Source organism: Stegodyphus dumicola, chromosome X1, assembly GCF_044657685.1.
Source record: "Stegodyphus dumicola isolate Sdum_Otavi_A_Nest chromosome X1, ASM4465768v1".
NCBI classification, from domain to species: Eukaryota; Metazoa; Arthropoda; class Arachnida; order Araneae; family Eresidae; genus Stegodyphus; species Stegodyphus dumicola.
In genome coordinates, this window is record NC_140780.1 from 216,124,549 (window position 1) to 216,151,691 (window position 27,143).

Sequence of the window (27,143 nt, forward strand, 5' to 3'; positions counted from 1 at the left end):
GAAAGTGCTACAGAAAAAATGATAACATGCCAGTGTCAAACAAATCTAGAAAAGTACAAGATATTCTAAGAAAAACATTTTAACTATAAAGTGCTTATCAAAAATGCTACTAACAAGTGTATGAAATTGAAAATACAATTAAAAAACTATTGATGAACTGTTCAAAACAAGCACGGATAGAACAATTATTTGCAAAAGTTAAAAATTTCCTCAAGTACGCTATAAAATTATTTTAATAAACTGTTAAAAAAAGAATTTCAAAATTGCATAAACAGTTTAATTTTGTATTAATTTTTAATTATTATTTTAGGATTAATTAATGAATTATGTGTTAGTTATTTTGCTTGAAAACAGATATCACTGTTTCCAATATACAAACTGCCATTTATTAAAATCAGACCATAATAAATTCAAATATGTTTAGAACAGAAATTATTTTAATAAGTGGTGGGTACTGTGCATTGTAATCAAATTAAATGCAATTACAATTACAGTGTAAAGGTACGATTATAATACAATTAATTACACAGTATTTTAATAAATTGTAATTGCATGGTTTAGAATTACAACTACACTTTAATTGAAAGATTTCAAATTCCAATTACATTGTAACTGTTTTAATTGTAATTGCAGCTGAAGCTACACTGTAATTACAAATATTAACAGTTCAATTACAATGCAACTGAGTTACACTGTTATTGAATTACTTATAACTGCAATTCAGTTATTAATCAGTTACACTGTAACTGAATTATACCCAACCCTGCTTATAATTTATGCTAAATTACCATGTTAGCTTAAAAATTCTTAAAGGGCCGTGAAAACAGTTAATGAAAAAAATGGATATTATATTTTTTAAATTAATGACAGCAAAATATTGCTGTAATGGACATTCTACATTTTTGAATCAGTCAACATGCCAGTTCATTTGAATGAAACTGCAGTTTTTAATTATCAAGTTTAAAATAATGTAATTAGCAAAAATAAGACATTTCCATTATTCCAATATTAAAAATATTCTTGAGGATTTCAAAAATTCTTTAAGAAAAAATTTTAAAGAAATATTATAAATTAAACAAACCTGCCAAACACCAATTCCTTTAATAGGACGAGCTTGAGGTCGCTGGTAAGAATAACAAAGCTTGAAACCATCCATCCATATTTCAACAATATTATTTAGTATTGCAAGAGTAGCAGCAAGAGGGAAAACAGAAGAAAATAGAAACACATATCCAAACTGTGTAAACATTTCTAAATAGTCATCATATGTTCCCTATAAATAGAAAACGATATCACATACACCAGAACAATCAAACAAGAGAGGAGTGAAAAATGAATGGAAATAATACATACTTAAAACTTTATTATTAGACAAATAGAACACACTGTGTAAGATTTCTATACTCTAGAACAGGGGTCTCCAAACTACAGCCCGAGGGCTAAATTTGGCCCATGAGCACTAACGATCTAGCCTGCCAGAGGTTTCATTAAAGTAATTTAATAAAATTTAAAGTAACAAATAATACACTTTAACTATTTTATATAATAGCTAATCTAGAAATGCATTGTCAATCATGCATCTTGTTTATAAAATATATTATAAACACTATACAACCGTTTCTACATTTAAAATCAGTGAAATACAGTAACACTCTGTATAAAAAATCTCATGTGAACACACGACTTCTTCATACGTCCTTTAAATTACACACATATTTTGACTTCTGATGCAGCTGATTGCTACCAAGAAGGGAGGTGCACAGCTATGTGTTATAGTAGTCCTATATACAAAATTTCAATGTTTTGAGGCTGCTTGTTTTTGAGTTATGCGAGATACATACATACATATGTACATACAGACGTAAAAAAAAACTCTCCTGAATGCATTTTAAACCCATTTTACATTACGTTTTGGAAAAAAAAAAAAAAAGAGTCCTGTATTCTGTCCGTAAGTATAGATGTCATGCCCCCAAAAAATCGTTCAAATGGATTCAAGAGCGGTCAAGATGGATGTTTTTGTTAAAATATGATATCTGAATTTTTTTTTAGATTATAATTCTTTACTTTGTACTAAGAAGTAAAAAATTCTCAATGTACTTTTTACAAGAATAAAGGTTTCATTTGTTATCTTTCCTACTTTCATAGTAGTTTTCTAAATTGGTTCATAGAAATTTTCAGTAGTGATTTTATTTAAATCTTAATTTTTGTTCTGCATATGTTGTAATTAATTTTAATTTTGGAGATTTTGTTTCACACAAAACTTGCCCAGAATATGAAATGAGCGAAAGTTTGCACCTGATCAATATGTAAACATAGTTAAGTCCCCTTATGACAACGAGGAGGTAGATCCATTGAAAAGTAAAGTACATAAACTGAAGAAATCTCTAATATTCTGGGACAAAAATATATTTTTACAAATGTTTAAAAACAGCTTTAAGAAATTTATGTTAGGAGAAACTACACGAAAGTCTAAAAAAACAAGGCTGTTCGTAAGATCATAGGCTATAAATCCAATCACAAAAATATCACTACCTTGGTTAAAAACATGTATCCTCTTCATCATAGTCGCAATGCTGTGGTTTAATGAATTAAATGAATCTTGGTCCTCGAAGCTTCATGAAAGAGCCAATATGGCCGTGGCTGAAAAGTTTGGAGACCCCTGCTCTACAAACTCTAAAATGCATTTAAATCCTAGGAATATGGGCACATTTGTTGTAATATGTAATTCGCTATCACTTAATTACTGCACCCCCCAACAAAAAAACTACAATTTAATATTTGCGAATTTTTATATTTCTTTTACATATATTAGAGATTTTTTAAGTGAGCAGTGTAGAATGAAAGATAATGCGTTTTCAACCAAAAAAAGTGATTATTTCCCATTTCAAAATATTAAAATTTAATCAATTTTTAACCACATAAGTAATGACCTTTTTTGAAAACATTAAGGTTTATGTTTTCAGTAATTACATATACCTATACTAATGTCTGTACTTGACCCAGGAATTGATGAAAATTAATAATTTTTTTGTTTGCTATTTTAAAACACTTTATTTACAGTGGGGTATAATAAAAATATGTGTTTTTGTGATAAAAAAATTCAGAAATTCATTTTAAGACCACCATCACTTTTTCCTATCAACTAAGTCTTAAATACCTCTGCTGAACTACATAAATGAATGAACATGGCCTTTCAATACCTTAACCTAGATTAGGAGCTTTTAAAGACAACGTTTTCTGAAAAAAATTGCCTTGAAAAATTTCATGGGATGGCTTTCAGTGGTGGTAAAATGGAATTTTTCTTCATTGCATATAAATACCGAAGAAACTGCAAAGAACATTTAACTGAATTTTTTCTACGCATAAAAAATGACTTGTATCTGTGCAGATGATTCAGTGAATATAGTTCTAGCTCAGCAATTTCCTATCAGTAGTGGAAACACAACAACTTGAAAACACTGATTTCACCCAAATTCGGTATTGGCAAAAACTTTATATAGCAAATATATTATATAAATAGCAAGTTTATTATGTGAACTGAAGGCACACAACTCTTAAATGTAAACAAGAAACAAACCAAAGTTACACATTATCTTTACAATGATTTGAATACTTTTTCCGGAATTTTGTTCTTAGCAGATAAAAGGTATATTTGCTAGTAAATGTTATAACTGTTAAAAGCTACATTTCATCAGTAAATTTGCAAATAATTAGAAAACCCTACAAAAATTTCTATGCTCTCTAAAAGCGAAAAGAAATAAATAAATAAAATGTGTTAAGCAGTTTCTCATAGAGCAAAACACATATAAAAAGATAAACAAATCTTGATTGTAACACAAATTCCTTTCTTTTATTTTCTTATGACAGAATCCTTTTGCAAAAAGTGCCATTACTGGGAATAACATACCCACAAAAACAAATTTCTTTCACCCAGAGGGAATGAAAGAAAAAAAAATCTGGAATGAATAGTGAAGGATCCACAGTAGGATACTAAACTCAGAAACAATAATTAGAAATTACAAATTTCCACAAAATATTAATTCAATTTTATATAAGAGAATAAGATTTCAAAAAGTTTTTCTAATAAAATTTGAACCTCATTTTCAGGTGTTTCAGCAATATCTAGCAGCATCTGTCTAAACAAGCTTAGGATAAACAATATCGAGGATATATATCTATTGAATTGGTGTATTTAATTATGGCAAAGCACACGAGGGCTATCTGCCTAAAGGGAGGGATGCCTTTCGTGGAGGACTTTCTAAGGGAAACTGGCTCGTATACACGTTACACATGGGGAAAACCACGAAAACGCCCATGCAGCCAGCCCGTTCGCGGGATTCGAACCTCAGATATATATATATCTATTGAAATAAACGTTAAAAAATACCACAGTTTTCTGTTGCAGTCTCTGCTGGCCATGTCAGCTTCCATCCAGATGTGCTCAATCGACAAAAGATCAGACAAGACAGAAGGTGCAACATGCTGCTTGTACTGGAATGCCGGATTTTGCATATGATGCCCACTACTGGTATGTTCACCAGTGTGTTACCTGCGTTTAAAAATTTGATTTTCCTTTCAGTACTTTTAGTGCAGTCTAACTAGTAACTAGTATGGGAAAAGAGGTGCTTAAGGCTTCCTACACAGGGTGTACCGTAAATGTTGCAACAAACTTCTAGGGGAGGTAGGGAACATCATAAGGATTAAGAATTGCATAGGAACCCATGCCCCGAAATGTCAAGGGTAAGTGGTAGCAGAAGTAGAAGAAGATGGGAAAAGAGTGATTAATTTGAAACATTTATTGGACATGAATACAAATGGTGTACAGCAGCTTGAATGTTATAACAGATGCTCGATGTTTGCACCATCAGACGCCAAACATGCCTGACACCAACCGGACCATTTGAATGCTGCGAATTATTTTATCTTTCTGGAGCAGGTTCTTCCCAACTTGCTTGATGGTGTTCACAAAATGTGAGGCACAACATGTGATTCCAACATGATGGGGCACCTGCTCGTTTTGGACTGGATGTTCATAGCCATTTGAACAGATCACTTCCTGCATCGATGGCTTGGGTGTGGTAGAACCGGTTCTCTGCCCTCCTCCACGCTCACAGGATTTGTCAAGCCTTGATTTCTTTTTGTGGGGAGCCATAAAAAAATGTCATGTATCACGATCCTATTGTGTCTGACATGGACCTCATGGCAAGACTTGCCTGTGCAGCTGTTACAATCAAAGAAACTCCCGGTGTGTTTGAACATGTTTGGCAATAATTTGTTCATCGGTGTCAGGCATGTTTGGCATCTGATGGTGCAAACTTTGAGCATCTGTTGTAACATTCAAGCTGTCGAAACACAATTTGTATTCATGACCAATAAATGTTTAAAATTAATCATTGTCTTGTTTCCTTTCCCATCTTCTACCCCTGACATTTCCGGGAATAAGTTTTCCTATGCAATTCTCAATCTTTATGATATGCCCTAGCTCCTATAAAAGTTTGTCACAACATTTACGGCACAACCTGTATATGTGTTAAATAGCCAAAACATCAAGCAAACTGAAATGAATGCTTCTTGAGTTAATTCACAATTATCTGTCAACCCATTAACCGCCACAACTACAAGGAATGATTTTTTTTTCTCATGAAAATAATAACAAATATTAAATTAAGCATTTATAACATACACTTACATGGAGAATTTTAAAAAAATGCTCTTACCTGCAGAAAAAGCAAGTGTTGCATTCGCGCAACGTCAGCGGAATAAGACTACGGATGTTTAGTGAATAATATCGAACTTATGCAATGTTTCCTTTGAGTGGAGCACTAGATTACCTTTTAGCTGTATAACGTTTTAAATCTACAAATCACTTTACTTGTAATATATTTAATATTAAAATATACATTATATTTCTTTTACAAATACAGATTATTTCAATTGAAAGATTCAAGCATGAAAAGCTTCACTACAATCATGATGTAAATAAATCTATAAACATGTTATATCTATAAACAGTCTGGCTATGGCACTCTTTACTACAAAGTCTTTTGTTATCATCGAACTTCACGATAAAATGTCTGCCATCTCCATGCAGTGGTTTTTGAATACTGAATTTACTAGGTTTTCCTGTTGCTGATTTATTTCTGGCTAATTCTACACTCTCAATAGGAGTTTGCAAAGGGAATAATGCAATCTCACGCCTGAAATCTAAAAGAGACTTTTTATTTCCAGTAGTAGAAAGTCGTGATATTTAGCTACGGTCTCACCTTATATAATTTATCAGTATTGTCAGTTTGACTATTGTCAGCTAAATGCTAATTCTGCTTCATATTCCTGTACTACAAACGTGATATCGATTCTCATACAATAGGAACAGAAATGTCCTTATCAGGAGACCAATATATTTCTTCTTGAGGTAAAGAAGGATATCCTGTAAGCAATAATATTCCAATAAATCTTTCCATATAGGCTTCAAATGCAATAAAATTCTGGGAGATTTTTTTGCTTAGCGTATATATTTGTCTGTTCAACGAGAAGAGAGTAAATGTCTAAACCAAAACGAAAATCGAAAATCTCTCCACTAGTTTTACCTTCTATTTTGTCTTTTGTAGTTTCTCTTCTATCTCTCTTCCTGAAACATAACTGACGGTTCCTTTTTTATCAAGTTCAAGTTTTCAGTTTTCTGCTTTTTAAACTTTTTCGTATGACTACCACTGCTTTTAGAAGGCTGAAACTTATTTCTTATGTGAATTCCAATTTCCCCAGCAATATCATATGGTAAAATATCATTATCATTGTTTAAAACATTGTCATTCCCTTCTTCTTCATCACTAGCTCCTGCAATTACTGGGGGAACAACAACAATATCAGTTTCATCCTGGTCATTATTAACATTATCATCATCTGTTTCTTCATCAAAAAATCTTTAAAAGGCTTCTTTTAATGTAAGATACCTCGTTATAGACATTTTTAAAGCAGCCAGAACATGAACCAGGACATCGAAAGGAATGAGTAAAAAAAAAAAAAAAAAAAGATTACCCGTTTCCTGCTGACGTTGCGTCAGTGCAACACCTGTTTTCTTTTCCTTCCCATCACAAATATAAACATCTGATTGATGTAATGTTTTGATAAATGGTGAACTTGACTAAAAATAGATCACTCATAAAGACGGCGATTCTTTCGTTAAATATTTTCGGCAAAAATACCTGGTCAAAAATTTTGCTTAAAGTATGAGATTAATTATTATAAATAAAATGATTGTTGAAGGCAAATATTTTTTTACAATCTTCATAATATTCCCTACACAAAATCCTCTGCTGGTATAAAATATCTTTAGGTAGTTATATTTATATACGCATTTATTTTGACCGTTGTGTCAACGCAACACCAGCGGCTAATGGGTTAATAAATATTGAAAACATTTGCTAATATCTGAGCTCACAATAACAATAAATGCACGTGTGAAAATTTTTCCAAATGAAAATATTTTGATAAAAATTGATTAAATTGCTCCAGAAAGTTCAAGTAAAGGTAAGTGATTAACAGAAAATAAAGAGAGTCAAGTTTTAGATCCCAAGAAGTTTATGTTAAGTTTAATATCAAGAATGTATTCAATATTCTAAGTACAATTAAGATATTTTAATATGGGCAAGAGTAAAATACATATAATTTTGAATATTTACTGATGCATGGCAGCTTTTTTAATTATTTCAAAATTTCATCGTTATCATGACATTAAATTCAGAATTATTGAAATTTTTCTTAATTTTCATTCAAGATTTAATTTGCTACCACAAACTCAATTAGTTTGGATATACTGAGAATTTATCGATTACAAGATCTGCAGATTAAATTACTCATTACTTTCTTTATAACTGACTTTTATTGTAGGAACAAAAAGTCAAGTCCTGACTGAATTTTAGATGTAATTATATCTGCTGTCTGATGATATTTCCATTCAAGTTTGATTGAAATGGGAGCATATTTCCTACTCTAATGTTGTCTTTGCACTGTTTTATTGCATTTTCATTTCTATATATTGGTATCAATTCCAGTTAATTTCAATACTACAAATAAAGAATCTGCATTTATCAAATTAATAAGATTCTGATCAGTTTGCTTTAGAAAATTCTGCAGCATCATTACTTACAGTGCATGCACAATACTACTCTAACAGTATTCTACAAACTATATAGATATACACTAACAATATTCAATCCCATCTTTCTCATATTTCCTTTGAAACATGGAGAAAACCATGAAAATGGCCGTGCAGCCATCCATCCGCTAGGATTTGAACCCTGGACCAAACAACCAGCATTCAGTAGCTTGTCTGCTGGTTGACTTTAATAAGTTTCCATGTACACACATACATACACACATAACAGATTCTTAGCATAAAGTTTCCAAAGCGATAAGAGAGGGGAAATCTAGAAATAACTCTATCTAGTTTTAGTTTTCACATTAATCCATTCCCTAGAAAGCTGTAGACTGCATGTTCTTAAATTACTAATGCCGGCATAAACTTCCAGTGAAAATGACAGTCTTCTACTGAAACTAATTACTTGTCACCAAAATTTCCATTATACTAACTTATTCACAGTGCAGTTCAAAGGTAACAAAACTGCTTATTTTGTATATGAAAATGACTAAGCAGCAGACTAAATTGAAATGATATGGAGTTAACACTCCTCTTATGCTTATAATAAGTGTATGCTGATAAGTATTAGTCTATGTTTATTAAAATTTAAATATATAACTAAACTGCTAAAATCAGAAAAAAACAAACTACTTTTTTGTAATTTTACAGCACAGAAAACTTTCCATCGCCCCAAGTATTTTTTATTTACTTATCTCATTATAAGCACTTATTCTTGAAATAGTTCTGAGGAAATTTTAAGCAGTTTCTTAGTGTGACAGACTGGATTTTTTTAACTGTGGCAAAGCCTACCACACACAATGCATGACTTTGTGGATCTACTTCATAGGAAAAACTGCAATTATGAAAATGCTGACCCAAATCTTTTCTTATCTCATCAGTTTAATTATTCTAGCATATATAATAAAACTCTTTGAAATAGCAAATTTTTAATGTAAAGTACTGTACGCTTAATCATAAAAGTAAACTGCTTACTTCATATGTCCACATTTCACGCTGCTCTAAGATATCCTTTATTCTCGGTAAAATCATAGATAAGGATTTAGCTTTCCATCTTTGACGAAATTTATGCAATAAAAATGGTAGCACAGCCTCTTGGAATTGATTAAAAAGTTGATTTACAACCATCATAACTGCTATTTGCTGAAAATGAACAAATGATAAGTGGTATGCTACATGTTTTGTAATCAATACAAGATATTCGATTAGAAACAAAGGCATATAAATTAGTCTCTTATACAAAATAATTTATGTTCTTATTAATTAGCAGTTTGGGCCATGGAGTGGCAAAGTTCAGTATTCAATATATCTAAGCATAATAGAAGAATATGTGCAGAAAGCATTAAAAACATTACACCAGATATTGAGCTAAAAAGTATCAAGAGCATGTATGAGTTTGTATGAGAATCCACAGGCATAGTGTATCACAGTTCTTTGCTGTTAGGAAGCTTGTATTAATAACCTGTTTAATTATTTAAAGTTATTACTATACAATTTTTATTCACAAATTACAAGGTGCCCATATTCATTGGCTTATGAAACTCAATACAAGGGGGAAACTATCATATAATGGAAAATAGACAATTATTTATTATTTGTAAACCTAAAATATCCCCCCTTCCCAGTCCTTAGAGATTATCTTGTTAAAGTACTTCCATAGGTATCCATCCTACTACAGCTTTTGCAATACTATATATATTCAAATTTACTTCTAACAGACATGGAACAAATGCTATATTTTCTTGAATCTAATTTGCATGCTAAAAGGTTTTTGAAACTCATCCTTCATATAAGAATAATAAGATGAAAAAAGAAAAATTAATTAACATTAAAGGATTTTAATTACAGCAAAATTTGGAATCTGCGTTTAATAAAAAACAAATTTAATATAGTTCTAAAATATATTTGCATTATTAAAATACAAATGGAATTTAGTAAATAAATATAAAATTAAGACATCTTGAACCTTGAAGCTCATTCTCTGAATATAATTTGACCAAAAATATTTGAGTAATAGCTCAAATGTTTTAATATTTTTCCAGAATAACTTTAAATCAAACAATCATAGATAAGAGATGAATATTTCAAGAGTTAATACAAACACTTAACCTGAAAAAATGAAATTCTCTCAAGAAATTTAAGAAAATTAAAAAAAATTACATGGCATTTTGAAACAACGTAGCACTCAGGGCAAATATGACATAAGGCTACAGTTGCAGTTCGCACCTTAAAAGAAACCCTTTACTAGACCCCTACAAAATTACTTACAGTTTTGGATTAAAACTTTAAAAAAATTCAGGTAAAGATAAAAAGGATCAAATGATGAAATAAACACAAAAATGTTGTTTTTTTTAATCTTTAAAGAGTTGCAGGATTTAAATATTCCAGTTCTACTTTTTAACATCCCTGATTCCATAGATAGTGTGTTCATAGCCTAGATAATAATATTCAGTACAGCAAGTTGCAGGAATTATGGTAAATACAGATATAAAAATGCCTGTGAACTGGTATAGGTAATTCAGTTATATAAATATTTGGGACTTACAATGGTTTTTCCATCTGAATTGCAGTTATCTAATCTGCTAATTATAAAAGCTCAGAATGCTTGAAAAGTGTAAGAAATTCTTTGCATTAACACATTCCACTGACATCTTATCTGACAAGGATACTGTACTGTACTGAGTTTCTATTGCCGGAGCAATACTTCCCAGTCATGCAAAGAGTTCCATGTGGAGCCTGTTATTAGAAAATTCCTGATTGAGTTTCCTCTGAAGGGAGAAATAACAGGGAGAAAAGGGAATACAGCTCAGGATCTGACGCGAGCTATTTACAACACTGGTCCAAACAAAAACAAGTCCAAAGTAATTACTCCTAAAAGTCCATAAAATGCTCGTAGCCTGCTGGTGCTTCACTGTGATTGGTCGAAATTTAGATTGAAATCTTTGTTAGATAAGATGATGTAGAAAGATGCACACGGAGCGTCAGCACAGAGTACTGACGAGTACCAATTAATTATTGGCTTGCCTAATTAAGCATGCAGCATAGGCTCGGATGAGCAAATCATCCGGGATGATTTCATAGCTCAGAATGTACTCAAAGTTAGCTGTACTCTTGGTCTTTGTTTTCTTGAAAATTTTCCATTTATCTTGGATAAGTAGTCTTTGATATAATCCATATGAAGGTTGCGATGTAAATCTTCATTTCTAATATAGTATGGGGCGTTCATAATGGTTCTCAGAATATTATTTTGCAAACTTGCAGCCGGTGAATTTCACTTGCACTTTGCAATTGCTCAAGCCAGGGAGGCATATGTGATAACAAGCCTGACAATTGCAGTGTAAAGCCTTCTTTTGCGTTCAAGGTTTAATCCAGAGTCCTTAGAAAGTAGTGGGTAAAGCTTTTTTACAATGCCGTAAGCTTTTCCACACACACTGTTTATGTATGCATTCCAGGTAAACGATCAATTTAAAATGACTCCTAGGTATTTTGCTGTACTTACAGTAGGGACTATTTTCCCGAAGAGCGTAACATTACAAGTGAGGGGGTTCTGTGGTTTTGAATTTTCTGATAACTAAAACTTTTGACTTCTCCGGGTTGATCTTAATTTTCCATTGTTGACACCATGCTTCAATATAAGGAATAATCTGCTGAATCTTTTCCAAGGCGTGCCATCTGGACTTCGCGATGATGGTGGTGTCATCCGTGTAGCATGCTAACATAATATTAGGGTCTTGTCTGAATTTTGAGAAGTCATTTACATACAAACTATAAATTATAAATATAAAATACAAAATTAATAATATGTGAGTATCATGCTTTTAAAGTGGAAAATAAAAAGGCAATCTATTCAATGACTAAATCATTTAATAAAGATGCACTACAAAAGAGCATAAATTCTTGAGCAACTAAATTTAATTCATGTTGGAATACGAGGAGATCAACTTTTTAATGCTATTAAATAATGCAATACAAAGTAAATCAAAAATCTTACCCATTTTAACATATTCAGATCCCTCTCATAAAAAGCTATGTATCCCATGGCAATGAAGTTATTTACGAATTCAAACTGTAACATACACAACAGCACTTATTAGCTAAAACAAAATATGCTTGAATTATATATTCTCGCATTATTAGGTACAAACTGATAAATCTACATAAAATTATTATAGAATTTATAGAATGCTTTATGGAATTTGCTAAAATATTTAATATCTTATCAAAGAAAATGTCTGTAATAAATAATATAAACAGAATAAAATTATTATGCATGCACTTTTTCATAGCTATTTAAATAGTTAAAATATATCTCACAATAAGATAATAGAGGCAAATTTTAAGTTTGCTCCAATCAACAACTTTATAATGCAAAACATTTACAATCTACATTACCATATCAGAAATGAGATGATGTAACTAGCTATTTGTTGGTACAGGTATAAATACTTCTGAACAACAGTGTGTGCACATATACCATTTGGCACTGATCTTTGTTGGAGATGGTCGGTCGTTCAATGCTGCTGCTAACTTCACCAAATGGCCTCAAGATTATGTTGAATGCTATTGTTATGAACTATTTAGACTATTGATTGCTTTTCACTAATACGACCTTCTGAAGCAGCACTTGTTATGCTAAATTCATTAGACTCACACATTTTTTATGTTTTTGAGGATTTTGATAAATTACAGAATCCAAGCCTCCGCTTCAGGCATTGGTCAGGGACATCTGCGATTTTCCAGCCAACACATCTACAGAAAGATAATCTTGTGGTTTAGTGGTTTGTTAGTTAAGGGATTAGTGGGATGTTAGCTTGCAGCATTCCTATTGACGATGGACAGGAAATGAACTAGAACCAATTTTTTTTTCTGGATTTACCATAAGTGGAAATGATCTACAGAAACTCAAATATACTCTGTATTGGATAAGTGAAAAAATTAATCACCTTGAAAACAGAGAACTAGAGCTGATTACGGACGCAAATAATGTAGCTAAAAGATTTCAATGCAAAATTCATCATAAAATACACCTAATAGAAGAAGACGATCTACTAACACCAGATTAAAAAGTAAAAATAGCCAGAAACATTCAAAAGATGGATTTATCTACTGATAAAAACTTACAGATGCACATCTAGTCATGATGCAACACAAAGCATTTCAACAAAAAACACAGTATGCTCTCATGTCATGAACAGATGGAGATTATCCAACTTGAAGCAACAAATGACGGTTTTAACTCCAAGTAAAAAAGCAGGGAGGATTCCTCAAATAATTACTGTAAATGTTGACTAATACAAACCAGTAAGTAATGATACTATCAATCATGCAGTTGAAAAAGTGGAAATCTACAAACTGACAGCAGAAAGCCTTTCTTGAATTTCTCCAACTTTGTGTTCAACTATGTCTATTCTGCCTTCCATAGTCTCGAATTTGTTTTCTATTATGCAGGTAATTTCTCTTTTCATTTCTTCTTAACCTGCTTCAATCTTTCTCGGCCCGCTTTCATCACTTTTTTAATGGATTTTTGTACTGCTTTCAACTCTTCTTCGAGGCCCACCAGCGGCCGAGCGATAAAGTCACGGAGCACTGGTAGTTTGGTCCGAGGTTTGAATCCCACGAACGAGCTGGCTGCATGGGCGTTTTTGTGATTTTCCCCCATGTGTAACATGTATATGAGCCAGTTTCCCTTAGAAAGTCCTCCACGAAGGCATCCCTCCCCTTACGCAGATAACCACCGAGGCTTTGCCATAATCACACACACATCTCTTCTTTGGATGAAGAGAATTCTGCCACTAGCTGGCTTAACGTCACACTTGTCACTGGCATTTAGTCCCATTTGATACCAAAAATAGAATGCACACATGATTGAATTGCTGATAGGTTGATAAAATTTACTTTACCAAAAGGAGCACTTAACAGTTCTGGAAATATCCATAAATATACCCATACACCTCTTCACAGTATCACAGAGTACAATCAATAATTACACCTCAATTACTAAAAATGTTAGATGCATTGCAATACAAAGCGTATCTAAAGAGTGAAGCTCACACGGAAATATGTTAATGCTCCGAATTCATGCAGAGCCAAGAAACAACTCAGAAACTGATGCTCTCCCCGGTCTTATATAGCTTTCTCCCAGCCACCAAGAGATTTCTAGTACATTCCACTTCTTGAAATTACTAGAAGGCATATGAGGGCCAGATGCAGCTAAAATGGCATCAATTAGTTATTCAATTACAATACTCACACAGAGACTAGACCCAAATGTTGCCAAATTTGGCGATTTTTCATCAACTTCGTCGACAAAAATTATTCGCTAATACTATCAGCAGCTTGGCGATACCTCACCAATGTATTTTTACTTTCCCGGGAAAGCTTCGCTTCCTTTGATTTTCATGTTACATTACACAAAAAAATACTGTAATTTCAATTAAATTATTTACATATACACAAAATTCATTACAATATTTATTTTTTTGCTTTATTAAACATTTCTGATAGTGTAAGTTGTTTAAATTCCTTCTTTTTTTTTTTGTGATAATATTTTCTCTTTAATTTAGACATAATTTCTTGTTCATTTACAGTTCCATGTTCAAGTACTGTAACTACCATGTCGAGGATTCCCACTTAATCGTCATTCAAACGTTTTTCCTTCTCATGAACTTGTCTGTCACTTTATTTGCTTATTGGTACCGATATTTTCTGGATTTATAATCATACTACAGATTTCGCCATATGTTAGTTGACTGATGATTGAGGCATTGTCATCACAATAAAACACTTTCATTTATTACCACTTCTCTACACTTTTTTAAAAATTTCGCTTTTTTATTTGCAATATCTGAAAACTTTCAATTTCGCGGCTGTCATCATTAAGTTTGGATAGCATACACTAATGGGGATGCATCATGAGACTGGCGACTAAAGACATGTTTATTTGCAAAATCTTGTTTTGCTTCTATCACACACTGATGATGTTAAGCCTGTATTATACTAGTTAAGTTATTTATTATACTTAATGCCTATTTCCCGCAAATGCTCTTATGAACTCCGGATAAATAAATTTGCATATGACTTAAGGCTTATCCAGGACCGGCGCTAGGCATTTTGTGGCCCAGTGCAGTCTCTGTATGACATATATTCTGTTACCAAACTCCTCCCTAAATTCTAAAATTCTGTCATCTCCCAAATTTTTAATCCCAGTGGCACTAAATCCTAAAGATTTTGCCACCCCTTTATATATTGGTAGGTGCTTTTCGAAATTCTAAAGAATTATGCTTTATTTATTTAAATTCTGCAGCTCTGGTGCCCGTCCTCGCCTTATCTGAATAACAAATCAGTTATTCTCAATTCAAACAACACTATATGTAATCTTTTGGCCTATGACTAATTTAATGAAAATCGTGGTAAATTTACATTTACGAAATCGATTTTTGCACATAAATAAAGAGAAATGTTGCACATGAAAAAATTTTCTGTTAAATTTCTCCTCGTCAACACGTGCGACACTTCACAGCGCAGGTCTCTGAAGTCTGTAATCATGGCCAAGCCTAATGCCAACATAAAATTTAACCTTGTTCTTTGGTTTTCATTTATAAATATTAAAAAAAAATTATTTGGACATTGTTGCGTAAGCCATTTTTCAAGCTGCAGTGATGTGTTAATAGTTATGTGATGATGAACTCAAAAAAATGATAAATAAATGATTCGCTAGGTTGGCATTAGGGATGTAAATTATTCAGCAGGTGTAAAATCAATGATGTAGAATGTTTCAATTTGAGATGTATGCCAAGCAAAAAGGTGGCTACAGAGCCTAATTATTGATCATACAGATTTATGCTAATAAGCGATTGTTCCTTCAATATGGAGGTATTTTATTTAGTGTCGAAGTGAAATTAAAAATCAGGACTCTCCAGGTTTAATTATGAAAAAATAACAAATGCAAATGGGTAAAGCATGCAAAAACACTTCTTAAAAAAAGTTGCTGGTAATCTATAGAGGTCTGGATTTCGGACTTTTTACTGTGTTATTTTTAACAGGCTATATATGCATATGACATGCGAGATTTTAAAATTCTTCTAATTAACTTAAGATACATATTTTAATTACACTCCATCAAGTAATAAAGAAAAATAGAACCACATTTAAAACAAATAAGTTTGACTGATAAATTACAGAAAAATACATACAGGCCATATGCTAAAGGGAACAGGTGCCTTTACAAAAGAATATTTGAAAGGAATTCCGGCATTTAATTCTAGTACACGTGCAAGAGTGACAGGAACCTTAAGCTGCCATAAAAATTTCATAGCTTCAGTTGCTTTGTCATTATTGTGTTATAACACTTAAGATTTAAGGAGTTAAATATAATCATGAAATATTATGCTACAGATAAAATATACTTTATTGTGTTATTTAAAGAAAATACAGTACAAAGTCTGTAGTCCACATGTCCATTATCCGGAATGATCTATAATCCGGACCTCGAAACCACAAACTTTTTTTTGTATGCTTTACGCATGTGCGTAATGCATTTACGAATGCGCGTTTAATGTATAATGGATGGTATACGCTAGGCTAAAATTATCTTTACTGATTCTAAGGCATTTCAGTTAATGTTGCATATTGCGCTGTTCCTTAATCTTCTAATTGGATCCGACTTATTATTTTTTGCAGACTGTTAGAGCAATTTTATAAAAATTAAGCTTGAACTTTCAATTATGTCAAAAAGAGTTTCCAATTCTGGAGCTGCCAAAATATCTACAAAGCAAAAGCATGTTTCGATGTCTATCAAACAAAAAGTAGAATTGCTGCAAAAAATGGTTAAAGGCATATCCGTCTCAAAATTATGCAAGGAGTATGACATTGGAAAGTCAACTGTATATGACATAAGAAAAAAGAAAAAGGAACATTTTGAATTTTTTTGTGGCAGCATCTTAAACAACTTACATTGAAAGAAATGTTTAATAAAGTAAACAAATAAATATTAAGCTTTTTTTTTTGTAAATTTTGATACCCTATCATAATTGCTCTTTATTTCATAAATTAGTTTCATATTTTTAATTGTATGATTTCTGCATGCCATCTTATCAGATTTAAATTGATGATCTATAATCCAAAAAGACCCCTAATCCGGAATCGCCGAAGTCCCGACGAGTCCGGATTATGGACTTTGTACTGTATATGTTATGTATATAATTCATATATTTTACTTGATACTCACCAAAAGCAATTTTACAATGCGATGGTTATCAAATGATTCTTGAGTCTTGTGATTTTCTGTAGATTATATAAAAATGTATCAGACACATATAAGTATACTCAACCACTAACTTTATTATTTAATATAATAAAGGAAAATAAAGACAAGACTAAAAATCCTGTGAAATAAAACTGTTCTGTTTAATAAGTTTAAATTATTATTGCAAAAGTCAGGCAGCCAGCATACAAGACAAATCATTTCATCCAAAAAGATATAAATTTCAAACTTTAAAGCAGTTTCTCCAGCAACTAGAACAGATACTTTTGTATTTAATTGGAAAAAATAATGTTACCTACATAGCTTAATAATTTATTAAAACTCATAAAAATAATAATACATATAACAATATGAAGCAAAAACACACATATAACAATATGAAGCAAAATTAAAATTGCCAGGAACTGAGATATATGGCTATAGAAAAAACTTGCAAAAGGATTTGAGAAACAGGTTTAGGTCTGAATATTTAGGAGCACTTATTCAAAAAGCAGGAAACAAAAAATCTGTGAAAGTGAATATTGGTGATATTGTATTGATAAGAAGTGATAACACCAAGCGAATCAATTGGCAATTAGGTAAAATAATTCAGATTCTTCCAGGAAAAGATGGAATTACAAGACTTGTCAAGCTTAAAACAGCTAATGGACACTTGCTAAGACCAATTCAAAGATCGTATCCACTTGAAGTTTCCAACGATGATCCCATTATTGAGAAATTTTGAACCGCGAAGGTGGGGGGTGAAACCTGTGCCAATTCTTCCTTTGATAACGTGTGTGGACTTGAACCTCAGATTCAAAAGACTAGAGCAGGTCGTACAATCAAAGTACCTAAAAGACTGGACTTATGAACTACTTATAATTTTCTTTTTGTAATTATAAAATATTCACAATTTTCTTTTGTAAGTTAAATTTTTGAGGTAAAAATATTAACTTAGGTGGGAGGATGTGAAGTTGAACCTCCACCAGATTATTATCTTTATTTTGATGTAATTTAGTAAATCGCCATTGGCAACAGTTGAGTTTTTACATCTACGTTTTCGAGTTTGTTCTATTGTTTACTTTTCGTTTTAAGTAATGAGAAAAATGACTTTTTGAGATGTTTTTCATGAGTATTTAAAAACTGATGAGTAATATTTTATGCCATTTATGTTCTGAGTATTGCTTTGAGGTGTCAAAGCTAAAACTAACACTTAATTAGACTTGTAAATAGAATCGTAATATTAAACTGTTTGTGTTGTGACGAGATGTCTTTCATTGGATAATTGATTGTATACTCATTTTCCATCATAATTCTTCTGATATCGAAGGTAAAACGGGACAAGTATAGTGAGTTCATAATACTGCCAAGATACAATAGACAAAGTAACAACATCATAGTCTTGAGTTAGGCAATTACATCTGTACCATTTGTGCACTTGTAGAAAAACCTGCAATGGCAGAATTCAGAGTTCATCATACTTGGCCCTCTTCCAGAATTTAAGACAAGCATTCCTCCTAGCCTGAGAATGGTAGATCCCAGAGTAGCAATTACTGGTTTCTTTGCATAGTCACTGGATCTTCTGAACTGATTATGCAAAGGCCAGGTAACACGAGCCAAGAAATGGCATTTCAACATTCTTGATTTTTAAAATATAGTATTTGATCCAGTTATATCAAGGAACTGAAAGATTTTCCTTCATTTGCTATCATAGTCCAATAATTAGCAGATCAGTCCAGCACAGTGAACATCTTGCATTTGATTCAGTCAAAAGGGCATAATTTATATCCAAGTACCCATCTATTTCATTTCTGAACAACTAGTGGTCTCAAACCTATTTTCAGTTCTTTCCTCTACTTCCTAAGATAGAAGGAACGAGATTGATGCAACATGATGAACACAGCAAAGGATGCTATTTTCTCCTCTACTAAAGCCATATCAATATTTGCATATGATCTTTCCTGTAAAGTATGAAGCAAATGCATCTAAGAAAATGCTTACATGGATCATTAGGTTTTTGTATATTTTAAAAACTATGCAACACATTAACTAGGTAATACTCATTCAATTCTGAACATTTTCTTAGAATTTTTTTTAAAATTCAGATTCTCACTACTATTTTCTCTGTATGAACAGGTTTCCTCAAAGCCATGGAATCAAGTTTAAGAAACTTTCCTAGATCTCATATCAGATATAAAGAGATATCAGTTCACCTGCACTATACGAAAATATTATACTAATGCTGTATATTATACATCTGAAAATTTTAGTTCAGTTCCTAAGCACAATACAGTACTTGCTATTTTTGGCATTATAAATTTAAACCCAAATTCACTGAAGTGCAATTATCACGAATTATTTCATTCAAAAATACTGTTATTCAATAAAAATTCTGAGTTTTTTTTTTTTAATATTTACATAATGTTTTAGGGATTAAGGTCACATGCTTTTTAATCACACTTTCTAACGTAGTGGAAGAATCTAAAAAGACATGTAGGCAAAGGAACAAATTAAAAAAAAAAAGCATTAAGATATGAATAAACACAAATGAAAAATTTCTATGTGTAATCATACCCACTTAGATGATAATGCAGAAGCTTTAAAAAGTGGTCAAATATACCAGGGTAAATAAAATTACATGAAATGAAAAGCACAGATAAAAAATAAAATAAAATACATCAGCAAAGAGCACAAAATATTTGCTTTCAAGAAAATTAATACAAAATTTAAAAAAACCTGTAATACTTATTCTTAAGTTACTAAACCTTTTTAAAATTGTTTTCATGTTGTATCTCTTGGTTTCATATGCTCAAGTGTTCATTTCAAAGGAGTACGCAGAACTGCCAACAAAAGAAATTAGAGTGCAGATATAAAAACAAAAAAGCTACTACTAAAACCTATAAAAGGTAAATATCAAAGGCAAATGAAAGAAGTGATAAAAACCATTACAAGGAAATTGGACATGTTTGAAAAATATAGCTTATTAGATTTTTTACTTGCTAATTACTTAAAAATGTGAACTTTATGTGCAAAAACAGAATCGAGGCCCGAGTGAAGTTTCTTGAGTTTTTATTTAGGCAAAGGTGGTTTGAAGCAGGAACAGACAATTGGTCCTCCATCTCCCCTCTTCATAGTGTTAGCTATACTTCATAGTAAATATTGAAATTGTCAACCATTCTGTCGATATGTGCGGCACTGCATCCTTGAATTACGGACTGCCTGACAGAATTACAGACAATTAACATCATCCAATTGTAATTGAAGAGAATGTTCACATGAGGCTCAAGCATCACAATCGTCATAGTCATATGGTATAAAAGTCGACAGCTTTATTCACACCTGTTGATCAGGATCTAATACTTCTCAAAAAGTAAATCTCAGAAAGCCAATCTCAGCAAGTAAACTTGCACATGAGTGAATTTGTTAAAAGGTCTTTCACTTGCTTGATTTACTATGTTTGGTCAGCTCTCAAATCATTAATAAAGCTGAATATTTAGGAAAAATACTTGTACCAATTTCTGTGATATAGCAAGATCTAGTTTCCTAGAAATGAAGTTCTGCTTATGCCAGTAGTAACTGTAAAGTTCTCAAGTAATTGCTTCTTAAGGTTAACTGAATGTGTACAATGAGCTGGCTCTTTTCAAATGATCAAAATCTACTGGAAACGAATTCATTTCACATAGCTACATACAAAGAAATTGACTGATATCAAGTCAGGTGATCAACAGATAAAGAGAAGACATGAGTGTCCATCCTTTTCTCCAGCTGAATATGACATCATGAAATTTTAAAGTTGCATACCTCCTGACAGAAGATCTGTACCAAAACCATTCCAACAGCATTTTGTTTCTTCTAAGCTTTTAAGTATGCTACCTAAGGCTGGTAAAAATTTTCTCGGACACTCTAAATATGTTGCAAATAAACTGATTAAAAAGTTCTAATATAGATGACTTATATTATTTAGAACAGAATTTTAATAAAAAATATAAATTAGAGCTCAATTACAGTTAATTTAAGTGAATATGACAAACCATATGCATGGTATCTGGCAAAACAGATTCTTCCAATCCGTCCTTCCTACACGAAATTGACTCGTAGCTATGTTACACATATGGAAAAACCATGAAAACATGCAGAAATTCGGTCCCAGGTCAAACTACCAACAGTCAATTATCTTATGCAATCAGCCACTGGTAGGCTGCATTATTTACATAAAAAATAATGCAAATATTAAGCAAACAATCTATAATGAGCATCCAAAAAATAATGGCAGCATTTTGTCCTATTGTTATGAAGCAGAGTAAGTACAACAGTTTAGCATATTTTGAGCATTAAATAGAGCAAAAAATTCAGAGACAGCAGCTTGCTGCATATGCGGACAGTTAGTATAACATGAAACAGCTGCTAAGTGGGACAATAAACATCAAAGTAACACATCGGACAATTTACAGTGATTTTACAATTGTGCAACAGACATTAAATGACAATTCCTCAAGCCCAAAAGACTAGGCAAAATAAGGCTATTCTGTTGCATCCATGAAGCCTGGACTGTTTCTCATCGATTTCTTCCTTTGGTGTAATATGAAAATGTCGATTTTCAGCTAAAAATATTCAGAATCTCAACAGTCTGAAATAAATAATCACTGCAGCAATTACACACACGCGTTAGTCTGCATATCCTAGCTCAAGTATATTTCAAAATTTGAATACTTTTTTGATGTATGCCATGTTCTTAACATATACCTATAAAAACCAAACCTATGTGTTTCAAAATCAAAGTTAGATAGATAACTATGTAAGAAAATTTCATAGAATACTGTGTCATTTGTATTACCACACAAACTAATACAAAATCCCACCATTATTTTTTGGACAACCTGCATATTAACAGAATTAAAAATGAAAGACATACGCACCCCATTCTGTAAGAACATTTGCGATGTAAGCATATACAACATTCATAATATAAACTATAATGGCATAGACTATGCCAGGAATTTGTGAAAGAACCCAGCCAAGAAAGCTTCCATCATCATATAAACTTATTACCATTTTTTCAATGTGAAAGTATGCAAGCATGACAATAACAGCAAAAAGCAGACAAAGAATGACTAGTGGTAAAGACACACAGTAAACCTATAAAGATAAGCCAAAAAAATGTTTAGCATATATTATTAAAAATGTATTAAATAATTCAAACATTTACAGAATTAGAGAAATAATAAAACTACAAGTAATTATACATAATACAAATAATTATTTCCATCCATTTCAAACACCTTTCAAAATAGAAAATTCAAAAATATGAATGTCATCATATGCAAATAGAGATAATTGTAAAATAAGTTGCAATTAATGTTCATAAAATTAGTTATATGTAATTAACAGAAAACTTCTTAAACAAGTTACAGTACCAATACTATGCTTCAAAAGTGACTCTTCTTTTATCGGACCAGCTCAAATCATAATAAACCAGAAAATAAAAAATAAAAAAAAAAAAAAAAGAATATCCGAGGAAAAACTCAAATCCATTATGATCAAAGACGACGTGATTATTCTCTCTTTTGAATTTGAAATCATAACCAAAAGCTCTCTCAAGAGATACATTGCTGTTGCTACAAAAAATCTTTAACATGAAAAATGATTATTGCACACTGAACATAGAAATCCTATCATACTACATTAATATTTAGCAAATATAAACACAGAAGAAAGAGAAAAAAGTGTAAAAGTAGGCATATGCAAGTTGAAAGCTAATTAGTAAACATGAGGAATTTTATAAAATTGGACATTTGCAATTTGATAAATAACAAACTGAAGAGGAGAAAAAGACTGAATCCTAGATTAGAGTGCACAGACAGGATTTTATCGCAAAGTAGCTAAGTAGTCTTAAAAGAGATAATGATTCAAAGCAAAAAAGAGAACAAAACCATGTACATACAGATTCATAACTTTTGCATTAAATAAAGGCAATTTTGCAAAACTAAAAAGTCCAAAATGGAGATTTTCCATTTGTTCTTAAAAAAAAAAAAAAAAAAAAAGCAAATCATTGTTTACCGTAATAAAATCAACTACTGCAATAATATGTGGGGGAATGGAAAGCCAATATCAACTATAATGGCATAGACTATGCCAGGAATTTGTGAAAGAAACTAGCCAAGAAATCTTCCATCAACATATGAACTTAAAACCATTTTTTCAATGCGAAAGTATGCAAGCGTGGCAGTAACAGCAAAGAGCAGACAAATAATGACTTTTGCAAAGAGCAGACAAAGAGTGATTTTAGTGCTTATAAAATTGTATTTACAGATTGAAGACAGCATTAAGGAAGAGAATATCACATCCTCAATATTCTTTTCCTTAACTCTGTTTTCTGTCTGTAGCTACGATTTTATAGATACTAAAATATCTTTGAGCATCAGTGCTATAATGTAACTGTAAAGATGTAAAACAGCTGCCTTTGCAAAGCTATATGACAGATTGTTGTAGTACTGAGAATCTGTATGACATTTGATTTGTGTGTTGCGATTGACCACTAAGTTGTTTATGAAAATGCATCTACCCATCAGCGAGCTCGTCATTTACAATTTTTCAAAAAAAGAATGGCATTTTAGAGAAATTTTCCAATCACAAATTGCTTTAAAGCTGATGTAGGAATGCTTGGGACTACAGATGGGCAAAATAATCTGCATATAAGTTTATTGAATTCATTGCTGTACTGAATAAAATGCGAACAGCCAATATATTAAATAAATTGACTGTTTGCATTTTATTCTCTCTCTGATGCTGCAACCAACATCATTTTATGTTAGTAACCAACTTCACCTTTTCGCTTTACAAAATGAATTCTCTCTTATCTCCAAAACAGCCACCACTTTGGTACTCAAGAGAAAGCTCTAAATAATTTAACTCATTACTCTCACTCTATGGGTAAACAAATGCATAGTTTTATTCTTCTAAATTCTGAATCAGTTTCAAAATTTTTGGACAGAATTCAGAAATGAAAGCTATTTCAATGTATTTTATGAGACACTTTTATTTTCATGACATTTCTTTAAGAAGCCAATCCTTGAGCTGGGTCTTCATATTCATTGAAAACAGCAGCAATATGGCCCATATACACATCCAAATAAACAACAGCTATGCACCAAGAACAAATTTTCATTCAAAAGAATTCATAAACAATAGTAGTCATTTATTACTAATACAGTACAACGTCCGTAATCCGGACTCATCTGGACTTCGGCGATTCCGGATTAGGGTTTTTTCCAGATTATAGATCATCAATTTAACATGTCATGCAGAAATTATAGAATTAAAAATATGAAACCGTAATTTATGAAATAAAGAGCAATTATCATCTAAAGGGTATCAAAATTTACAAAAAAAAAAAAAAAAAAAAAAAAGCTTAATATTTATTTGTTTACTTTATTAAACATTTCTTTCAATGTAAGTTGTTTAAGTTGTTTCATTTTTTGTGCTAATACTTTCTCTTTAATTCTATAAACAGACATGATTTCTTGTTCAGCTACGAAGTTCCACTGTTCAAGTCCTGTAATTGCTGTGTCGAGAATACCGACTAACTTGTCAATCAAAAATTTTTTGTTTTCAATAGACTCTCTGTCACTTTCTTCACTATCGGAAGCGGTATTTTCTGGATCTAGAACCATACTACAGATTTCGCCCTAAGTTAATTGATTGATGATTGGGGCATTGTCGTTACAATGAAAAACTTCTGTTATATCATCTTCATTTATTATCGCTTCTCCACATTTCTTTACAAAATCCAATAACTGGAAAATTTCACCTTTAGTTTGCGATGTACGAAAACCTTCAAATTCACGGCTATCATCTTCACCGTCCTCACCATGAAATATGGTAGCTGGCCAAAAATTATGAAAAGCATTTTTTAACGTATCTGGAGACACATCCTCCCAACGCATTGTAAACACATTACGCGCATGCATAAAGCATACAAAAAAAAAAAGAAGTTTGTGGCTTTGAGGTCCGGATTACAGATCATTCCGGATAATGGACGTCCAGATTACGGACTTTGTACTGTACTGGTAAATTTTGCATTTGTTCGCATTTATTTCGTAAGTATGAAAATTATGCACTCCATTTGTTTAGGAAACAGGTTTGTTTTAGTCTTTTAAAAATATAGTAAGATAATAGCTGTCCAGGTATCTTGAAGTACCTAGTAAAATCCCCATACTGAAGCATAAAGAGGTACTCTATCCATAGCATTTTGTTTATACTGCTGAATTGTGTTTTTTTGCTGTGCAGAAGTGCCATAAAGAAGTTACATTGATATAGAAATGCTACCATTATATTAGAATAGTAATAAACTAAATTGCCCAGAATATAGTTTTTATTTAAATGACTGACTGACAAATCATGGGATTTTCCAGCAAGTTATTTAAATATTTCTCAAAAAATAAACAATACATATTTTATAGCGAATTAAAAAACACTTTTCTATGGATTTACATGACATTAGTATGGATATATTACCTAATCTATACCGAAACATAAAATGATTACAAGAAAATTTGTTTTATTCTATTTTATTCTATTAGGCCAAAACATAGGACTGAAAGTTTCAGTGGTAACTATAGTCTGACAGAATGTATGATGAAACAGATGTAAAATGCAGATTTTGTAATAATAACAAATGCTTACAATGATGACATTTATAATATTTTATGGTAATAACCTCCATACTTGAAAATTAGATGACTGAAACTCAGAATATGCAGCAATGAGCTACAACTTGCAAGGATGTATATATTTTTATATATGTCTCATACATGACATATGGAATTCAGTTCCGATCCTCTAACATATCATTACAAATGAAACATTCTTTGAGTGTAAAGGTATCTTTGAAGCAAATGTGTTTTGTGACGATACAGATTATCCTCCCAAAGTATGGAATCTGTGACTAGAGCCCTCGGAAAAAAAGACAAACATCTGAGACTATATGGCTGTGCAATTTTGCCGTGATACTGGACAGCAATAAATGCTTTGCAGTGCTTACACACTAAAGCTCTGCACCCATTTATTACTATACCTGTCATGATTAAGAAAACATCTCACCTATTACAGTCACTTTCACTTAAGATGCTTATTTAATACTTTGTACAGGAATCTAGGTTTTCTACAATGAAAAAGTTGCTATCAGTGATTAAGAGATCAGATCATGACTTATCAGTCAAAAGGATTTGACTTTACTGATTCAGATTCAGGCTGTAGTATTGATCTACCTAAATTTACTAGCACCATGCCTGATTTGCTTGGCAGAGACACACAATTCACCCTCATAATACTGATGAAACAAACAGCTAGTCAACATACTGATCTCCCCATGGGAGCAGAAAGGTCTGAATTCGAATGCCAGGCTGATTTTAGAGTAAGAAACTTCATCATAATCCTCTGACAAATCTATAGCTGATGGAAACTCTTTCATACCTTTGGAAATGACTCAAAAGTCAGAATGTGAAGCTGTAATGCATTTTTTGTTACCACATCCCTCTGCAATTAGCTTCTTTCTTTCCTCTAGCTTTCTACCTCTCTCATTCAAATGTACCTTTGCTTACCATATGGCTATCTAACATTTCTAACATCACTCAAACTTCATAAATTTTAAGCGTAAATGGGAATTAACTACCAGTTAAAAGTGCTTTGATTCAAATGCAAGCTTACAATTTATATAAATTTCTTTTGCATATTTGAGACCAACACCAA

At 31.8% G+C, this 27,143-nt stretch overlaps 1 protein-coding gene across 1 annotated transcript in view; it reads right to left on the reverse strand.

Moving 5' to 3' along the window:
* Positions 1–27,143, reverse strand: part of Axs (Abnormal X segregation) — a 118,301-nt gene that overhangs the window by 37,633 nt on the left and 53,525 nt on the right. Inside the window, exons 7-11 of the mRNA XM_085808460.1 lie at positions 22,313–22,532; positions 17,382–17,437; positions 12,147–12,221; positions 9,131–9,298; positions 1,082–1,273 (exon numbers count right to left, since the gene is read on the reverse strand). Of these exons, the coding sequence (XP_085664586.1) occupies positions 1,082–1,273; positions 9,131–9,298; positions 12,147–12,221; positions 17,382–17,437; positions 22,313–22,532 (711 nt within the window). The remainder of the gene's footprint in view (positions 1–1,081; positions 1,274–9,130; positions 9,299–12,146; positions 12,222–17,381; positions 17,438–22,312; positions 22,533–27,143) is intronic.